This window comes from Charadrius vociferus, unplaced genomic scaffold (assembly GCF_000708025.1).
Source record: "Charadrius vociferus isolate BGI_N301 unplaced genomic scaffold, ASM70802v2 scaffold662, whole genome shotgun sequence".
NCBI lineage: Eukaryota > Metazoa > Chordata > Aves > Charadriiformes > Charadriidae > Charadrius > Charadrius vociferus.
Window position 1 is genome coordinate 917972 of NW_009647412.1, and position 17204 is coordinate 935175.

General features: G+C 35.1%; 1 protein-coding gene across 1 annotated transcript in view; it reads left to right on the forward strand.

Moving 5' to 3' along the window:
* The window catches only part of ATAD5 (ATPase family, AAA domain containing 5), an 18634-nt gene extending 1430 nt beyond the window's left edge, over window positions 1–17204 (forward strand). Inside the window, exons 2-23 of the mRNA XM_009880244.1 lie at window positions 788–2574; window positions 2929–3016; window positions 3601–3765; window positions 4250–4391; window positions 4874–4958; window positions 5422–5603; window positions 6420–6577; window positions 6897–7050; window positions 7283–7576; window positions 7742–7838; window positions 8706–8788; window positions 8887–9032; window positions 9147–9297; window positions 9760–9930; window positions 10774–10892; window positions 11792–11885; window positions 12118–12182; window positions 13124–13304; window positions 14075–14262; window positions 14559–15391; window positions 16527–16691; window positions 16873–17204. Coding sequence (XP_009878546.1) covers window positions 788–2574; window positions 2929–3016; window positions 3601–3765; window positions 4250–4391; window positions 4874–4958; window positions 5422–5603; window positions 6420–6577; window positions 6897–7050; window positions 7283–7576; window positions 7742–7838; window positions 8706–8788; window positions 8887–9032; window positions 9147–9297; window positions 9760–9930; window positions 10774–10892; window positions 11792–11885; window positions 12118–12182; window positions 13124–13304; window positions 14075–14262; window positions 14559–15391; window positions 16527–16691; window positions 16873–16951 — 5427 coding nt within the window. The 3' untranslated portion in view covers window positions 16952–17204. The remainder of the gene's footprint in view (window positions 1–787; window positions 2575–2928; window positions 3017–3600; window positions 3766–4249; window positions 4392–4873; window positions 4959–5421; window positions 5604–6419; window positions 6578–6896; window positions 7051–7282; window positions 7577–7741; window positions 7839–8705; window positions 8789–8886; window positions 9033–9146; window positions 9298–9759; window positions 9931–10773; window positions 10893–11791; window positions 11886–12117; window positions 12183–13123; window positions 13305–14074; window positions 14263–14558; window positions 15392–16526; window positions 16692–16872) is intronic.

Here is a 17204-nt window from a genome sequence, read left to right on the forward strand (position 1 = left end):
CTGTGAGGCCCCCGCCCGGGGTCCGGGGCCGCGCTCTCGCCCGCAGGCGGCGGTGGGGAGCGCTGGGCAGCCCCCGGGCCCGGCTGTCATCGAACTGGGGCACCTCGGCCGAGTCCCCGGTGGGTTTGGGAAGAAGCGTTTTCTGCTTCTGATTATGTGATTTTTAGAGAGGTTCGGTTTTTAATAAACTAGGAGAGTGGTAAAAGTATTGGTGAGCCATCTTTCTTGGAGTTTTACAAGTAAATTCTCTTTCATGGTTTAAACTGTGATATCAGGTGTGAATTCTCTTGTATTCGTTTCCTTTAAGTATTGTGAAAGGTGTAGTTTCTATTTAAGATACGTTAGATGTTTCCTCTACGCTGGATTCATACATGTTTAAGTGATGTTGCAATTCACTGCTCTAAAAATGCCCTGGTGAACATCTCAAGGTAACCAATAGACAGATCATCTGAACTGAAGTAGACTTTCTGAACTCTAGTATTATGAAATCTCCGCAAAGCTGTTCTGAGGACCTTGTTGTCACTTTAAGTTTTGGCAGTCCCAAATCTAGGTAGGATTTTTCCTTTTTTTAAATGGCAGAATCTTTATTTCAAGCTTAACTATCTTTTGAAAACGTGGAGATAAAGTTGATGTGCACATAGTCTTAGCGCATTGAAGTTAGTTTTTTATCCTCTGAAAAAGTACTAGTGTCAGTAATGTATACTGCAGATACTGTACTGCTTTATATTACCATACTAAGTCATCTTAAGTTTTTAAAAACTAAGATTAATGTTGAACTCTTTTACAGCCATGCAAGAAACGGCGAGAGGAAGATTCTTCTGTAAAAACAATCACAAGATATTTTTCACCATTAGCAAAACCAGTGGATAAAGTGTTATCACCACCAAAACCCAACAATATATTGGATTATTTTAAGAAGACATCTGTAACTGAGAAAGCTACATTACCAGTTGTACCTGGAGAAAATAACACACCGCTGGATGCTGATGACAAAGACTGTAAGTCACATTTTAAACCATCTTTAAAGAGGAAGAGGAAAGAGAAGAGAGTTAATAAGGTAAGAGAGATGAAAGAATCTGAGAATGAACATGAAATAGAAATTAGTAGTGATGACAACAGAGAAACAACAGGACTGAAACAGGACAGTAATGATTTTATTGCTACTAGCACTTTAGTTGACAAAGAATGTGCAAGAGAACTAGCAGAAGATAATGCACAAGCAGAGAACTTCTCAAATGCTGTCATCTACAGAAAAAATGTGAAGAAAGTTGGTTCTGAAATAAATGGAACAAAAAGTAAGCTAAGGAAATCAAGGAAAAGGAAGCACAAAGTAAATATGGATTTGTCTGAAAGTCTTTCGTCTGAAAACCAACTGAATGAAACATGCAAAATGGAAGTTGAAGATAAGAAAAAGATGGTATCTTCTACAATAGCAGAGTGTGACGCTGCTATTAGTGATTCCAGTTCTGAAGTTCATAGGGATGATAAGACATCACAGGTAAACAATAGTATAATAACGGTGTCATTTGAGGACTTCTTGAAGAGTCAGGGAGAAAATAATGTAGATCATGTTGAAGAGGACACAAAGCCAACTATGGACAATTCTGCTACAGCAAATGAAACAGACAAAAGTGATAGTGTTGGTGATCCAGAAAAGTGTGAGGAATCTCAACAGTTACCACTTAGAACAGTAACTGTCCTTGCACAAGTTCATTCCATTCCCCCCAAATTAGGTCCTTTACATAAGGAGCAAAAAGGTTCTAGGAAAATAGCTTCCATTTTTCTGAAGCAGAAAGGATGTGTAGGCGAAAAAGAAAGTAGCCCACTCCTCTTGGACAGTGACCAAACTGAACAGGTTACTCAGAAAAGAAAATCTAATGTAGTTATTGAAGAAGAAGAATTGGAGTTAGCTGTACTAGAGACTGCAGGGTCAGATTCTTTGAAGCCAAAATGTACTCTGGAAGAAAGGCATCAGTTTATGAAGGCGTTTAGACAGCCAACATCAGATGCGATAAAAAGTGGAGTTAAAAAGGCACCTGGAAAACAAAAGCAAGCCATTGGAAAGTCTTCAAAAGAAAAAGAAGGACCTGAAGATGACATTGCTTCAAATAAAGGATTAGAAAGTGGAGTACCAGAAGATTGTGAGGACAAATGCACACATTCTAGTCCTGCAAACAATAGAACTAAAAGACCTAAAAAGTTTCAGAAAAAAGGAAGCGGAAGAAGGAAGGCTTCAGAAACTAAGGAAACAAATGTCTCAAATACTAGCAATTTTAATGAAGATAAAGATTCGGGAGCTAATGTTCTTTCTAAGGAAAACACCTTAGATGTAAGAATTTTATCAAGTCCAAAAGCGAATAAGTTAAGGAGGAGTTTACGGCAGAAGAAAATAAAAACATCCAAAAATGTTACACCTAAAAAAAACAGGATTAGAAATACCTTTTCTGAAGGTGAATTAAGGGGCTCTTCTTTTCAGACTTCTACACCAAAAGCAAGCAAGCGATCCTTGAAGAAAAGTAACATGTATAAAGCCGAGGTGATTACTGTGCCCTTGGATGGAAACAGCCCAATAAGGTAAACATTTTAGAGTATATTCTACCTTTTTGCACTTTGATTTACTGCAAGTATTTTAAGAGTAAGTCATAATTATAAATTGATTGGAATGCATACCAAAGCTGCGTGAATACTGATCATGTTGGATAATAGTACAAAAGACCTGAAGTTGACTCTATAAATGTGCTTGCACTGAAGATATTAAAAAAAAAAAAAAAACCCACAAACCCAAAACAAACAAAAACCTCCACCACCACCAATTGGGGGATGGCTTGTTTGCAGCACTGAATTTTTAAAGGCTTTTGAAAATGAGTTGGAGAGTGACATTTCTGATCATTAAAAAGTAATGATTTTCTAATACTTTTCCCTAATTAGAATGAGGTTTACACGTATCAATGCGACTACAAAATCAAACAAAGTTGAACCAATGAAAAATGAAGAGTTTAACTCCAAAAGCATAAAGGTAATTTATGTAACAGTTTGTGTTTCAGTATTTTGTCATTTACTGTATGCATATAATTGTGTCAATATTCAGTATTGTGTAACAGTGTAATGTAATACAATATGACAGTTCTCAGATTCCCTATGAAAAGAGAATATTGCTGATTTATGATAGAATTTGGGAGTTTCTTGTACACTTATCGTACTTTAGATTTCAAAATATGTTTTATTAATGTAAATCTACTTTTCATAATGTTACAGAAAAATCCAATAAAATAGTATGCTCATGTTCTGCAGGTTCTTAGGATGCGACATAGTGTTTTGGTACAGCAGAACAGCTTATGCTTAAGAATGTCACTGCCCGTATTTCATTTCTACTGTGGACAAATTGGAGGATCCCCCTGTAGGGTTCTCACTCCCTTTTGAAAACTATTTATATCATCTTGGTTTGCTCTTCTTTTCCATTCTTTCCTTTTCTGTCTAATACAAACAAAAATTTTATAAAAATCATATGCTTATATGAATGTGAGAACTTATATTAATATGTGAAATACTTACTGAATATATTGCTGTTAATTGCTAGGTACTTTTGTACTTTGTTAACAGATAAGCTCTACTTCTAAAAATATGTCCAAAGCAAAACAGCTGATTGAAAAAGCAAAGGCTATACGCCATAATAGATCAAAGGTTAATGAAGACTTACCAGCTCCTGTGAGGCGCTCATCTCGGCAGCGAGCTCTTGCTGAAAAGAAAAAATTACAAGAAAATGAAGTAAGCCTGTATACTTTGTAGAGAGGAAGAAAATTATTTTTGTTTTTGTGATTCATTTAAACAATAAAAATGTTTCTATCTTGCAAACATTTATTTTAAAGAATCAAATAAGGTAGATGTCTATGCAATGGTATGGTAAATGTCAAACAGTAAAGTGCCAGGCAGCAGCAGATGGTCACGCTTTAGAAGTGACTGTTTTTCTTTCCTAATGGACAGCAAGGTGTCTGTTTCAGATGTGTATGTTTTAGACATTTAAATTTAGATGAGAGTAATTCTGGCCTTCGTTTATTTATTGGCGATCTTATTCTATATACTATTTCTGTGTAGACAACAGTAATAAAAGTATTGTATAATCTTCAAATTGTATTTGCTAACTTCTAAGCACTCTAGCAGTTTCTTTAGTGATGAGTACTGAGAAAACTGAATAGTTGTTAAAGGAGGAAAAGTTGTGTTTCCTTTTTTATTTTATTTGCTTTCCCTCTAGGAATCGGTAGTTATTTTAGATACAAGCCTGAGTAATGCCACTACTACAGTGCAGAACGTGAAGCAAAAGAATCTTCGGAGCTTAAATGATGTTTTGGGGAAAAAGTCTAGAAACTTGAAGGTTGCAAAGAAGAACTCAAATGGTAATTGAGTTTTACTGAGTGTGTTTAATTTTTATTGCAGTTACTGACTAAAATAACGTGATTTTATAAAGCTACCTTTGCAGTACATTCATCTTTTCTTGTGATTTTTTTTTAATATATATTATATTACAATATATACCTTTTTATTTTTATGATATGAGTTAATAGTGCAGAGGTTATTTACATGTGCGGCTTTGATTTTTCTTCATTCAGAGAAAACTATGTTTGTTTGAAAAACTGCCAATAATATACCATGTTATGGTGTCTTCTAATTTAAGGATTTTTTTAATGTTACAGAAAATAATGTCTACAGTGCTAAAATAACTAGAAATTAATTTTGTTATAATACTCAGCTTTCCCCCTTAAGAAAAGGAGATTCCCTAATGTTATTAAATGGAACATATAGATAGCAAACAGAGAAACAAGGTTAGAATTCTGTATCAGTGCTAATCAAATAATGATTATGTTTTTTCTTTTTAAAGGAAAACTGGGATATCCCCCTTCCTTCCTAGGCAGAAATGCTCAAAACTCCGTAGGTGAACCAATTGTGATCTTTGATGAAAGCAGGTCAGTTTTCAAGATTGCAGTTGCTCAAGAATCAAAATGTATTTAACATTCTCTCCCTTTACAACTGTAAATACACTTATTTAAATGTGATTTAAAAGTTCAGGTTTTTTTATACTGATCAATATTTTGATCTGCTTGCAAAATGTTGGGGTTTTTCCAGAGTTGTTTCCTCAGCCATTGTTGAGCCATTTTAGGTGGTTGAAAACACAGTTGATGAGTGATTAAAAAGAAATCCTAAATTGCATATAAAAATACAAAACCAAAGAATATTTCTTAAAATTAAATTTTCTAACACAAAATTTGAAATTTAAATGTAAACTTACTACATTTAAATTAATTTTAGCAGTTGTCCCAGACTATTTTTAACTCTTGTGTAGAAGTGAATGTGATTAAATTCTGTTGTAAGCCTTACATAGCTGGTAGTTCTAATGATTATTTTTTTTCATTTCTGATTTCATTAAAGCCAAGATGCATCTGAAAATTCTCAAGATGATGATCAGTTCAGAGCAAAACGTGAATTCTTGATGAGTGGATTGCCAGAGTCACTGAGAAGACAGATTGCAAAGAAAGCAGCAGCAATGGAAGCGTACTCTCTTGCAAGTTCATGTTTTAAGACTGTTGTCCATGTACAGCAGAAGGATGACTGTAAGCTTTTGTTCAGTCTTTGTGTAAATGTATATAATAATTTCTAGTAAATCTGTGCAGAAAAGAAAAGAACTTGAACAGCAGAACTTACTTTTATGACTGGAATAACTGGTAGTTCCCTCTTGTTTAGTGTTGCAGTAAGAAAACATAGCTTAGAAGTTTCCAGTGAGATGCTTTTAAAGTTACAATTTACAAATGAAAATTGATGCTAAAGTAGTATAGACATTTATGGGTGAGGATGCAAAATTCTTAATGTCTAGTCAAAAAAGTTAGTCTTTCCAGTTCCAATTTGCAGACTAAAGATCATGTTGGACTGACTGGGGCTGAAACCATTTCCTTCTGCCAAAAGCAAAATATTTCTCAAAAGAGAAAAGAACAGCCCATTTCTTTCCACTAAGTGAGGGAGTATGCTACAGTGTTTTATGCAGGGGCATGACAGAAGAGCAGAAGGTAGAATAGCATTTAACAGATTTTATATTTGCAAACCAGCCAATAAACAAACAAATTCCTTGGTGAGCATCTGTCCTGCAGAGACCTGGTGAGGGCACAGGTTGTTACTTGGAGCAAGCAGAGCCCAGAAGCAACTTACTGGAGAAATGTTGTATGCAAAAATGTTCTGCTTGTGGGAGGTGGAATTAATAAAGATAAAAAGTTGATGCAGTGTAAGTTAAATAAGCTTGGCTTTGACATGATAAAGCTTTAGGTAAGAGTAAATGCTCTTTTATGTACTGTAGGACGTTTTTGCCTGTGACTATATCTCTGTTTTGTTAACAAAAGTTTCCTCTTGTTTTGTTCTTGGTGGGGGTTCTTCTGTAGGTTATCCAATGTGGAAACTGAAAGCACCATCGTGTCCTCTATTAACCAAGCTAAGGAAACTGAATACTGAAGTTACTAATGTCACAAAAATCACTCTCTCGCTTGGCGAATTTTCTACTGTGAATTCAAAACTAACTGGAAATTGTTCTGCACCTGTGGTTAGTACTTTAAAATGGGTGTTTCTGTTATAAGGAAAATGAAAAGAAAATTGAAAGTGTTTTGGCACTTGTTAGGACTTCTGTTGTTTTAAAAATTCCTGGAATTTGAATCTCTGTCAGTTCTGGATTTTTTTTTTTTTCTTGTGTTTGATTCACTCATTCTGCATCGTTACATTAGACAATTCTCAAAGCTTTCTGTTAATCTCTGGGTTTAACAAGACAGCTACCCATTTAAATGATGCAAAACTGTCATTGTTATTCTGCTTAATATTATTGAGTAACAATTTTTTGTGTGTGTGTGTGTGTGTATGTGTTACAGCTTTCTGGCCACCGATCTGTTTTTCCTGATGCATTCAGGAAAGATTTACTAGATGAGATCACATCTTCTAATTCTCAATTTCCTGTGAGAAAATACTTCTACAAGTTTCTGAAAAAGCAAACTGAACGTTTGATTTTTGAAAATATTATACAAGGTTAGTAATCTACATATGGAAAAATAAACACACACTGACACTCTTTGGCACAAAAAGGCTACTTGGAATTTCCAGAAATGTTTCGGTGAAGGAATACTGTTGTTGGAAATAAATTGGTCCTCGCATTTTAGGTAATTTTGACCAAATTCTTCAAATACAGCTTAAACAGATATGGTTGTAATGGACATAGAATGACCTTTTAAAAGGATGTAAATTTTTTTTTTTTTCTCAGAAGGCAGAGATGGCACTGCAAATTCTGAGGTAAATCAGAAACATTCTGACAATTGGAAGGAAACTAAGAGGAAAAGGAAAGAAACAGAAGACCACAAATCAAAAAGAAGAAAACAAATTGAAGGTACAGAGACTGAAATAAAAACCAGAGTTTCCACAAACCTTATTTCTTCCATATCTGGAGAAATACAAGCAGAGACAGGACAAGCAACGCATCTGGGAAAAAACAAGACCGAGAAACCAGATGTTATGACAGAAACCACTGAATATTTATCGGAGTCAAATGCACTTTCAGGTACTTGCATTTTCTGTCTGATTGTAATTCTCTCTGCATTGAGGGAATGTATGTATGTCAGCCTTCCCCTGTGATGCAAAAATCTTATCTAGTCTTAAGGTTCTACTAAGGATCAACTCTTTTGCATGAAGAACTATTTAAAAATGGATAATATTTTTTCTGTAGGTGTTGAAAAGGAAGACACGCTCTGGACAGAAAAGTATCAGCCTCAAGATTCCAGTGAACTTGTAGGGAACAAGAAAGAAATTGAAAGGCTACACAGGTCAGAAGTGGGATCATGGATCCACTCTTAAAATAACTCGGAACATCATATTACTTGATTATGCTCAAACAAGCAAAGTCAATTATTTTACGCTGTGCTTGAGTAACACTTACAGAGTGTATGTTTGTGGCCTTTGCTTTGGTTTAGTTCCAAAAAGTTGCAGAAACAAATTGTCAGTTGGTGTGAATAATCTTTTGGTCATAGTTTCTTTTACAGTAATACCTCCGTAGCTTGTATGATACAAAAGAAAAACAAATGTGAAATGCTGCATTAGGCTGTGGGATAGAATGAAATAATTAAGTAACTAATGCCCATACAATTTTAGTAAACAAAATTTTTTTGCCAGGTTATTTAAGCTTGCAGACTATGAATGAGAGACAGCAACTTAACAGTACTTACCTATACTTCCTTACAAGCATGCCTGATCCTGATACTGGTGCACTGCGTTTGCTTTTGGCAGTAATTTAGTGCTCACGTCCATCTAATACATTGTGCTTTCAGTTAAATTTTCTGTATGGGTTTAAGTTATTGTTTTGGCTCTTACACAGAATTTAAAGATCCATCTGACAAACACCACCAAACTATGAATGATAAAGTATTTTCCACAGTTTAAGTAGTTCACCAGGTAACTTGTTTTTATACCAATCAACTAATGGAATGGAGAATGAAGAAGGAATCCTGTTCTACCAAAGAAACAAACAAACCCCGAACAATTTTTTTTTTTTTCATTCTGAAAGGACTTGTTATCCCTCTTGGAAACTTATCAAGTGGCTGGTGTCCCTTGGTTTTATGTTCTGTTCCATCTGAATTTGGTTCACTTTATTCAGCAGTAATTTTTATTTTTTGTTCTGTTCCTTCCTTTTATAGCTGGTTAAAAGAATGGAAAAAAAGAGCTGATTGGGAAGAAAAAAGAAATCAGAAAGGGGAAAAGGAGGACACAGAACATGAAGGTGCTGAGAGAATTAAAAATAATATATATAGCTTCTTTTTGTTAAAGTTAGCATAAAAATGACATGAATCCTTTCTTTTCTTTTAAATAATTCTACAGATTCTTTGGACAGCCTTGACTTTAAAGATAATAAATCTGATATTGCAGATGAGACTAGCCTTTGCAATACAGTTCTGATAACAGGCCCACCGGGAGTGGGGAAAACTGCTGCAGTATATGCTTGTGCTCAGGAGCTTGGTTTTAAGGTTTGTGGAGTCCTTTCCTCTGTGCCGTTTTTCTTACTTGTAACTCATGATACAAAAGCATTCGTAATAAAAGATGTCTAAGTTTTTTTTAATGTAAATTAAATATCATTGCAGATATTTGAAGTCAATGCCTCTTGCCAACGTAGTGGTAGACAGATACTGTCTCAACTAAAAGAAGCTACTCAGTCTCATCAAGTGGACAAAAAAGGCGTTAATGCACACAAGCCTTGCTTTTTTAACAGTTGTAGCAGTGCCAAGTCACCAAGTAAGTTTCATGGTTATACCTGGGGGTTTTGTTTGGTTGGGGTTTTTTGATTGTTTGTTGGTTTTGTTGTTTTGTTTTTTAATTGGAACTGAGTTCCCAAAAACATTTTTTAGACATCAGTTGTTTAAAAAAAGATAAAAAAATTCAGTTTATTGGGCCATAATAATAAGAAATGCTCTGTTGGTTAACACAACTACACATCAAATTAAATAATGACTTTATCAAAATGACAGAGTCTTGATTATCTTAAGTTATTTCTGTAGTGGTAGAGTAAGTGCTATGGCACTTGAATAGAAAGTTGAACAGAAAGCATTCCCTGTAACAGAAGAAAAGTAAAATAAGCAGAAATCAGCACAGTAAACCTGTCCTGTACTAGATACAAACCTGGGATTTGCTCTAAATTTGCCTGATAAATGTCAGTTTGAGATTACGTTCCAGCTTAATATAAAACCTATCTTGCAGAAAAAATGTATTCTCCAAAGAAAATTGTTTCGCCAAGAAAACCTCCACTGTCACCAAAAGGAGCAGGATTAAAACGAAGCTTACCCCCTAAAACACTTGCAAACTATTTCAAAATTTCTTCCAAACGTAAAGGTAATGATGGAGCAGTAACATCTCAAGAAAAAAACAAAGGTAGGTATCACTATTTAATAATTACCTTTGGAGATGGAAATGCTACACGGTACTCCTGTATACGTGGAGCTGTGTGGAGAAAGGGACAGAGCACACTTGGCGGCAGTCGGAGTGTAGTAAGAGTTACTTAATGCATCTCAGATACGCTTAGCTACGTAGGAAGTAGTCATTACTCTATTACAGGAGAGTTAACCAGGGTACAGACTATCTGAAGTTCAGTAAGCTTTCCTTAGTTGTTTGGTTTTGTTGTGGGTTCGATTGCTTGGGGTTTTTTCAGAGTGTTTAGGCAGAGAAGATAAATTGAAAACTTATCTCTAGAAAAACACACCTTTATATTACCTCAGTGCCTTTTTCAGGTTGGTATGGAATGGTCATTGTGCTAGGTGGTGTGTATATACATATATATCAAAATTACTGCCACAGTATTAAGAGGTCCTGTAAAGCCAACAAATGTTTGAGGAATGTGTGAGCAAAGTGCTGAAGTTGATGTAATTGAGTCTAGTCCTTGTCTTTTAAGGCAATCAAGTTGCATTGTCTTGAAGGACTTGCATCAACTCTGTGCCTTGGAGATATCATAGGTCACAGACAGGTTAGGTGCAGAATTAATTTTACAAATAGCCAGCCCTTCACCAAACACAGTTGAATTTCCAGCAAATTTGTTGCAATTTTTTTTCAAACAAGAGACATCAGAAAAGGATGTAGGCCAAATTTCTAGTTTTTATGTCTGTGTAGATTTTCTTAAGCAGTTTATACATCGGGTGTTTTTGAAACCAGTGTCTAGAATGCATAATAAATGGTTTCAGTCCTCCTTTACTTCCTGCTCAATCCTTCATCCATCTGCAGGAAATACTCAGAATTCACGTGAAGAAAAGAAAGATGCTCGAATTAAGTCAATAAACAAAGAGTTAGAAGGAGGAGAAAACAACAGAAAAAGTGCAACATCTCTCATTCTTTTTGAAGAGGTAAAATGCATGTGAAGTATGTTGATGTGAGCAATCCTTTCATTATGTGTTTAGAGTTTAACTTTTTTCCCTTTCTCCTTGAGACTTCTACGTAGATTCAAGTGTGAGAGTTACCAACTTCTTAAAAATTAATTCAATGTTTAATGATTTCATCCTCATGAGTACTTTTTTTAACCACGGATCATTCTACAAAGTTATTTTAGAAGATAAAGAAACTATAATCTGTCAGCAATTGCTTACTGTTGGAACAGTGTGCAGGATTCTGCTAATTTAATTCCTTTGATTATGCCAAAAGTGTTGGTTTATAATTTTACACTAAGACACTTTACTGGGGTGTTAATGGTGACTTTTGATTACAATATCAAAGCCCACATTAAATTCTTCTTTTCTTTAACCTCTTGCCCAAAAACGTCTTTCAGTCTTAAACTAAGAATACAAAACTGCAGCCAAGAATATGATTTTAAGTAAATAAAGGAGGTATAGCACTGTTGCTGACTGTGGGTTGATCCTACAGATCACTGGTACAATTCTATTAAAAAACAAACAAACAAAAACCCAAAACAACCAAAGCCAAACAAACTTCAAAAGCCACCTGGACACAGTCCTGGGCAGCGTGCTTTAGGTTGAGCAGGGGGGTGGACATGTTGACCTCCAGAGATCCCTTCCAGCCTCAACCAGCCTGTGATTTTTGTAAGCTTCAGCATGGAGGACTGTGACCAAAGTTGTGTGTTCTAACAAGTGAACTTTAACTGAAGCAGGTATACTGTTGTTGCCCATGTGTGTTCAAGAAACCTGTGTTTGTGTTAAGTCTTAATCAGTTGTTAACAGTATGACTCCATTCACAGCTTGTAGTTATTGTTAAACCTATTGGTGTTTTGCACTTCATTTGTTTTCTATAGGTAGATATAATATTTGATGAAGATGCAGGATTTCTAAGTGCAATAAAGACATTCATGGCAACTGCAAAGAGACCTGTAATTCTTACTACCAATGGTGAGTACTGTTTTTTAAAGTAATTAGGCTTTACAGACAGAAGAGCTTCCTTTAATAAGATGGTTTAAATGGGGACAGTTAAATACAGCTCCTAAATGTAAAATTAAATGAGTGGAGAGTATAAAGTGAGTATTTTAGAATTTAAATAAAGATACCAGCTGCTCTAATGTGTAAAGAAAGTACTAGTTTTGAACATAATGTTGTGACAGTTCACTGATATTTCTTTATATAGATCCAACATTCAGCTTAATGTTTGATGGCTATTTTGAAGAGATCAACTTCAAAACGCCTTCCTTGGTAAGTCTGTGTTTGGAAATGTGGATGTGTCCTAAGTAAGTAATTGTCAGCTAACTTAAGTTTGAGAAGTCAATGTTGGTGTAGGTTTATGTTTATCCGATGTGATATATCTGTTTCATCAGATGACTATTTTTGGGGGGTTTATGCAAGGATGCATAGGATTTATTTATCTTTACATGTAGAAATTTTTTTACTAGCATGGAAGATTTACTTTCTTAACCATTTAGTATTTCAGAGAATTACAGAAAGAACATCACTTCGTCGTTTAATTTAGTTTTTAGGAAGTAGTAAATAATTTCATAGATGATATATTTAGTAGTTTTGATCTGAAGGCTGACTATGTCAGTATTGGTTTATTCATTAAAAAAATACAGGAACTATTCTAGAAACATTAAGGGTTATTCTTTAATGTAAACACTGGTATTCTGTATAGCAAATAGTTTGCAGCTATGTATTATATGGAAAATCTAAATAAATGAGAATCAGAAGGAACTAACTTCTGAGAAGGGGAATTTTTTTTAATGTGAAATTGAAAATCTTTTGGGCTACCAGACAATTGCAGAGTTGAAAGAAAGAAAGCAAAACACTTAAAGCGAATGTAGTTCGCTAAAACCTCGTCACTGGTGATGAGATGCAAGGTGTACATAGTTTCAGGAACATAAGCAAAATATGTCTGTTTTGTTTGTTTTTAATGAGTTGAATTTCTAAATTTAACTTAATTCTTTGATGTGGACTGTTTAGATTTGGTACAGTATTTAGCTTTTCTATAGAAGTTTTAATGTAACTAATCTAATAAACTAATCTGTATTACAAGGAACAACGTATTGCAAGCATAAATAGAATAATTTGCTTCTGGTTATAGAATAGAATGCTTCTGGAAATAGAATAATATTGCAGTCTGGTAAGAGTTATTTTCAGTTGTCTTTGTCTAACTTGTTTAGATAAATGCTGCTAGCTATCTTCAAGTGCTGTGTCTGGCTGAGAATCTACGAACAGATGTGAAAGACTTAGCTGCTCTGTTAACCACAAACAACTGTGATATCAGACAAAGTGTTCTCTACTTACAATTTTGGGTTAGAAGTGGAGGTGGATGCTTGAAAGACAAATGTTTGGCACATCATGGTAGGTTGATTTAATTTCATTTAAAAAATAATTCTCCATCTTAAGAATGGTTTGATTTAATCAAATTCATGTTAAGACATATATGAATAAATGGTAACTTTCTGTAAGACTCCTGAACATTTGGGTAGGGTTTGGGGGTTTTTTTGCCTACTTCAAAGCTTTGTATATATGCATAAAGAACTAAAAGTTTGATTTTTATTATACCTGTTTATTACCCATCATTTGGTAATGAATTATCTCCCTTTCCTCTTCTGAGCAGCAAAATTGGGCAAAGCAGGGAGCCAGTAGTAGTTTCCCTTCAACACAGAATTTGCAGTTCGTTATCCATTTAGTGTAGTTGTAGCTAATTCACCTAGAAGAAGCTGAAGTGAAAAAAGGAGAAAAACTGGACAGCTAGCAAGCAGGCAGCAAGGGTACGAACTTGGTCCCAAAGGATACAGGAAGAGTATTCTCAGCAGGTGTGGGTGTGTGAGATGGCCTGTGAGCGAGCAACAGGAGAGACTAGTGGGGCATGAAAAGAAGAAGAGACTACTTCAAATGGTTACTTGCAAAGACAGGAGAGTGGGCAGATTGCTAACAGTTAAAGAAATGAAATGGAGATGATACATGGGGATGAGGATGACTAATTTAAGTTACTATATTCATCCAGAACTGCAGCAAGAGGCAACAGTTCCAGTATCCTTTATAAAAGGAATTGAGACAAAGAGGGGAAGAATCAATGTCATGATGAATTTGTTTCTTTTCAAGTAAAGCATGTTATCTTTGTGCAGGAGAAGATGAGACAAATAAAGCAGACTATGTAATTCATTCTGAAAAGATGACTGATTCCAAGATTGATTTTTCTCAAGCTGATGGACGTCTCCAGGAGTTTCCAAAGTGCGATACAGGCTGTGTAGAGACATTGCTTGGCCTTAAGAATATCCTGTTGCCTTCAGAAGACTTGTTTACATTTCTTAAGGTACTTTTGTAGTTGAGGAGCTAGTACTTTGAATGATTGCCAGATAATTGAGTGTAATGATCACTATGAATAGCATCTTCTTAGAAGCAATTCTCTTTGAAAAGGTTTGTTGTAGAAATTAGGGGATTCTGTCCTTATTCAGCAAAATCTGGACAGGGGCAGTCTCCTACAAGCAAAACAGTCCCTTGCCTCATAAACACAAAGCCAGGAATATGAGATTTTCTGTAATAACATTTTTACTTTTTAAAAAAATATTTTAATACATTGATAAATTTTTCACAATTATTATTTTACAGCACAAAATCACAACTGTGGAGAAATGGAATAAACTGACGCAGCTTCTCACAGAATTCCAGATGAAGAAAGTGGATTTTATATATAGTAATCTTGAACTTATTCTTCCCTTACCAGTGCAAGTTGTTTCAAACCAATCTGAAGCCTGTAACTCTATACTTGAAAGGACTACCATAGTTTCTTTGAAAAACAGATCTACTAACAATTATTGCTCAGGAAATAGTAGCCCTGCGAAAAAGTCTAAAAAGACAAAGAACCAGAAAAGGCTTGACGTATTGGATGACAGTGACTTATTTGATACTGGACTGAACTATTCAGCTGAATTCATAACTTTGCCATCGGATAGTCCTACATCAGGTGCTGAAGTGAATAAAGAGGAATCAAAATTGTTGATGAATAAAGAAGAAAAAGAAATTAGAACTAAAACCTCAGCAAGTGAGAAAAGGTCTGCTCTTGTTTTTCAGTGTCTGAATTCACTGAGTGAATTTGTGGAGAACATGTCTTTCTTGGATTGCTGTGTAAACACTAACACCAAGGAACCACTGGAGTTTTCTAAAGATGAAGGATTTAATTGGACAAATGGCAAAATGAAAAACGGTCTTTGTGATGAATTCAGTATAGAAAATACTGATTGGTGGAGTTCTCAGAGCTGTAGTGAAATAAAGGCAGCTATTGAAGCACTCAGTTTTAACAAATGTTCTGTTAATATTTCACAAAACTTGGAATCCTCTTTGAGTACCAGTAAAACACCTGAAAGTGATCAACTGGAGGGACTGACTTTGCCTATTTCAAACACAAGAAATAATGTATCCTTCAGTCAGTCAGCTGATTCAAGGTAAGACTTTGCTAATATGTCTGGAATATTAATGTAGTTATTTGTCAAGAAAAGCATTTCAAAGGGTGTAGGACTGTTTCAGATACTATATATACACATTCATACCAACACGAATGTTGTCAGTGTGCCTCAAAATGCTGGAATACCTTGTTCGCTTTGCTTGTATAAGCTTAAATTAACTGCTTGGCAATCCGCAAAAAGTGACGACTTCTAGACTATAATGTTGTTCAGGAATGGTAGCCTTAATCTAGTCTATTTACTTTAAAAACAAACAGACAAACACCACACCACCACCACCCCCCAAAAGAATAACAAAACCCTAAAGGAATGGCTTTTTCAAGACAGACAGATGGACCGAAATGGATTCTGCAAGTACTAGATATGCAAATTTTTCATCCAGTGCCTGGTCATAGTGAGCCTGTATTAAATGCATAGGGGTTGCTTGATGGAGACCTAACAAAATTCAAAGCAAAGTTACTGCAATTTTTTTGTAGTAACTTATACTAATAAAGAATAACCTTTAATATATTATAAAAGATCAAAGAACACATTGCTGCTAGGGAGCGTAGATATGAAAGATTGGTTTTGACATAAACAAGTTGTCATACCTGAAATGGGCATAATAGGTGAGTAAAACTATAAGTGTTGCAATAGGAAAACATGTTAGACTGTTATTTCTGTAAGTCAGTACCCAGAGGGGCAATGTCAAAATGGATCTAACTATCTAACCTGTGACCAAGTTTGGCCAATATATATCATTGGATGTGATATTGATATTCTGGCAAATACCAAATCACATGATGCTCTCTATTTTTGAAGACCACAGATACTTTTGGTTACACAGTCTGGTGGACGTACTAAACCTCACATATAAAACTAGACCTCCCCAGATTAGACTCTACAGTTAAGCGAAGAGCATTGGCCAAACAAACTACTGTCCCTTATGTTTCTGTCAGAGTGCAGCTCTGTGCTGCTGTGTAAGCAACACACAGAAGTTGCAGGCATCTAATCCATTGGAACGCAGTTTTGGACATCAGTATATCAGTTTTAAACCAGTGCATTTGATCTTAAAGGAACAAAATAGGGACTGCACATTCTTGAACAAGAAACAATACAGCTTCATTCTCCATTTTAGCATTCACAAAAAAGCACAGAAGAGGCTGGCAGTCATCAGAACTGTATTTTCCAGAAGTGCTTTAAACCTGGGTAATAAGCAAGCCAGCATACTTGAATACCTCCCCACTCTTCGCAGTATCTGTAGGTCTCAGAAGCTTAAAGAGCAAGGGAAGACTAAAAGAAGGTAAGTTTTTGTTTTCTTAAATCTTGCTACATTTCAATATACAAGGTAATTGAGAATTTTAATAAAATATTTTGTCAGATAATTCCTGACAAGAAAGGTGAACATTTGCCTCTCTAATAAAAGGGTTGCCTTGTATTTGGAAATAACTTTGTCTCTTTATACTCACTTCTCTTTTTTATAGGTTCTTGCATTATCTTGAAGGGATTCATCTCGAAATACCCATACAAATGATAAACAGTCTGTCTTTGGACTTCCCTTAAAATTGCTAACACCAGAAATACTTTGTGCCTAATGGTGGTATTCTCACCATAGTTTGATTTTATATTTTTTTTACCACTTTATTTTATTGTATATTCAGAGCCATTTGTATATTAAATTTCTATAAGTATTTAATGTGTATATATCTATTGGAATGATATTGCTCTCCACAGCTGACATGTGGGTTGGTTTGGTGCTTGTCCAGTAAGTGCATTTATGGTATTAAATGCACAAACTAATCAATGGGGACTACTT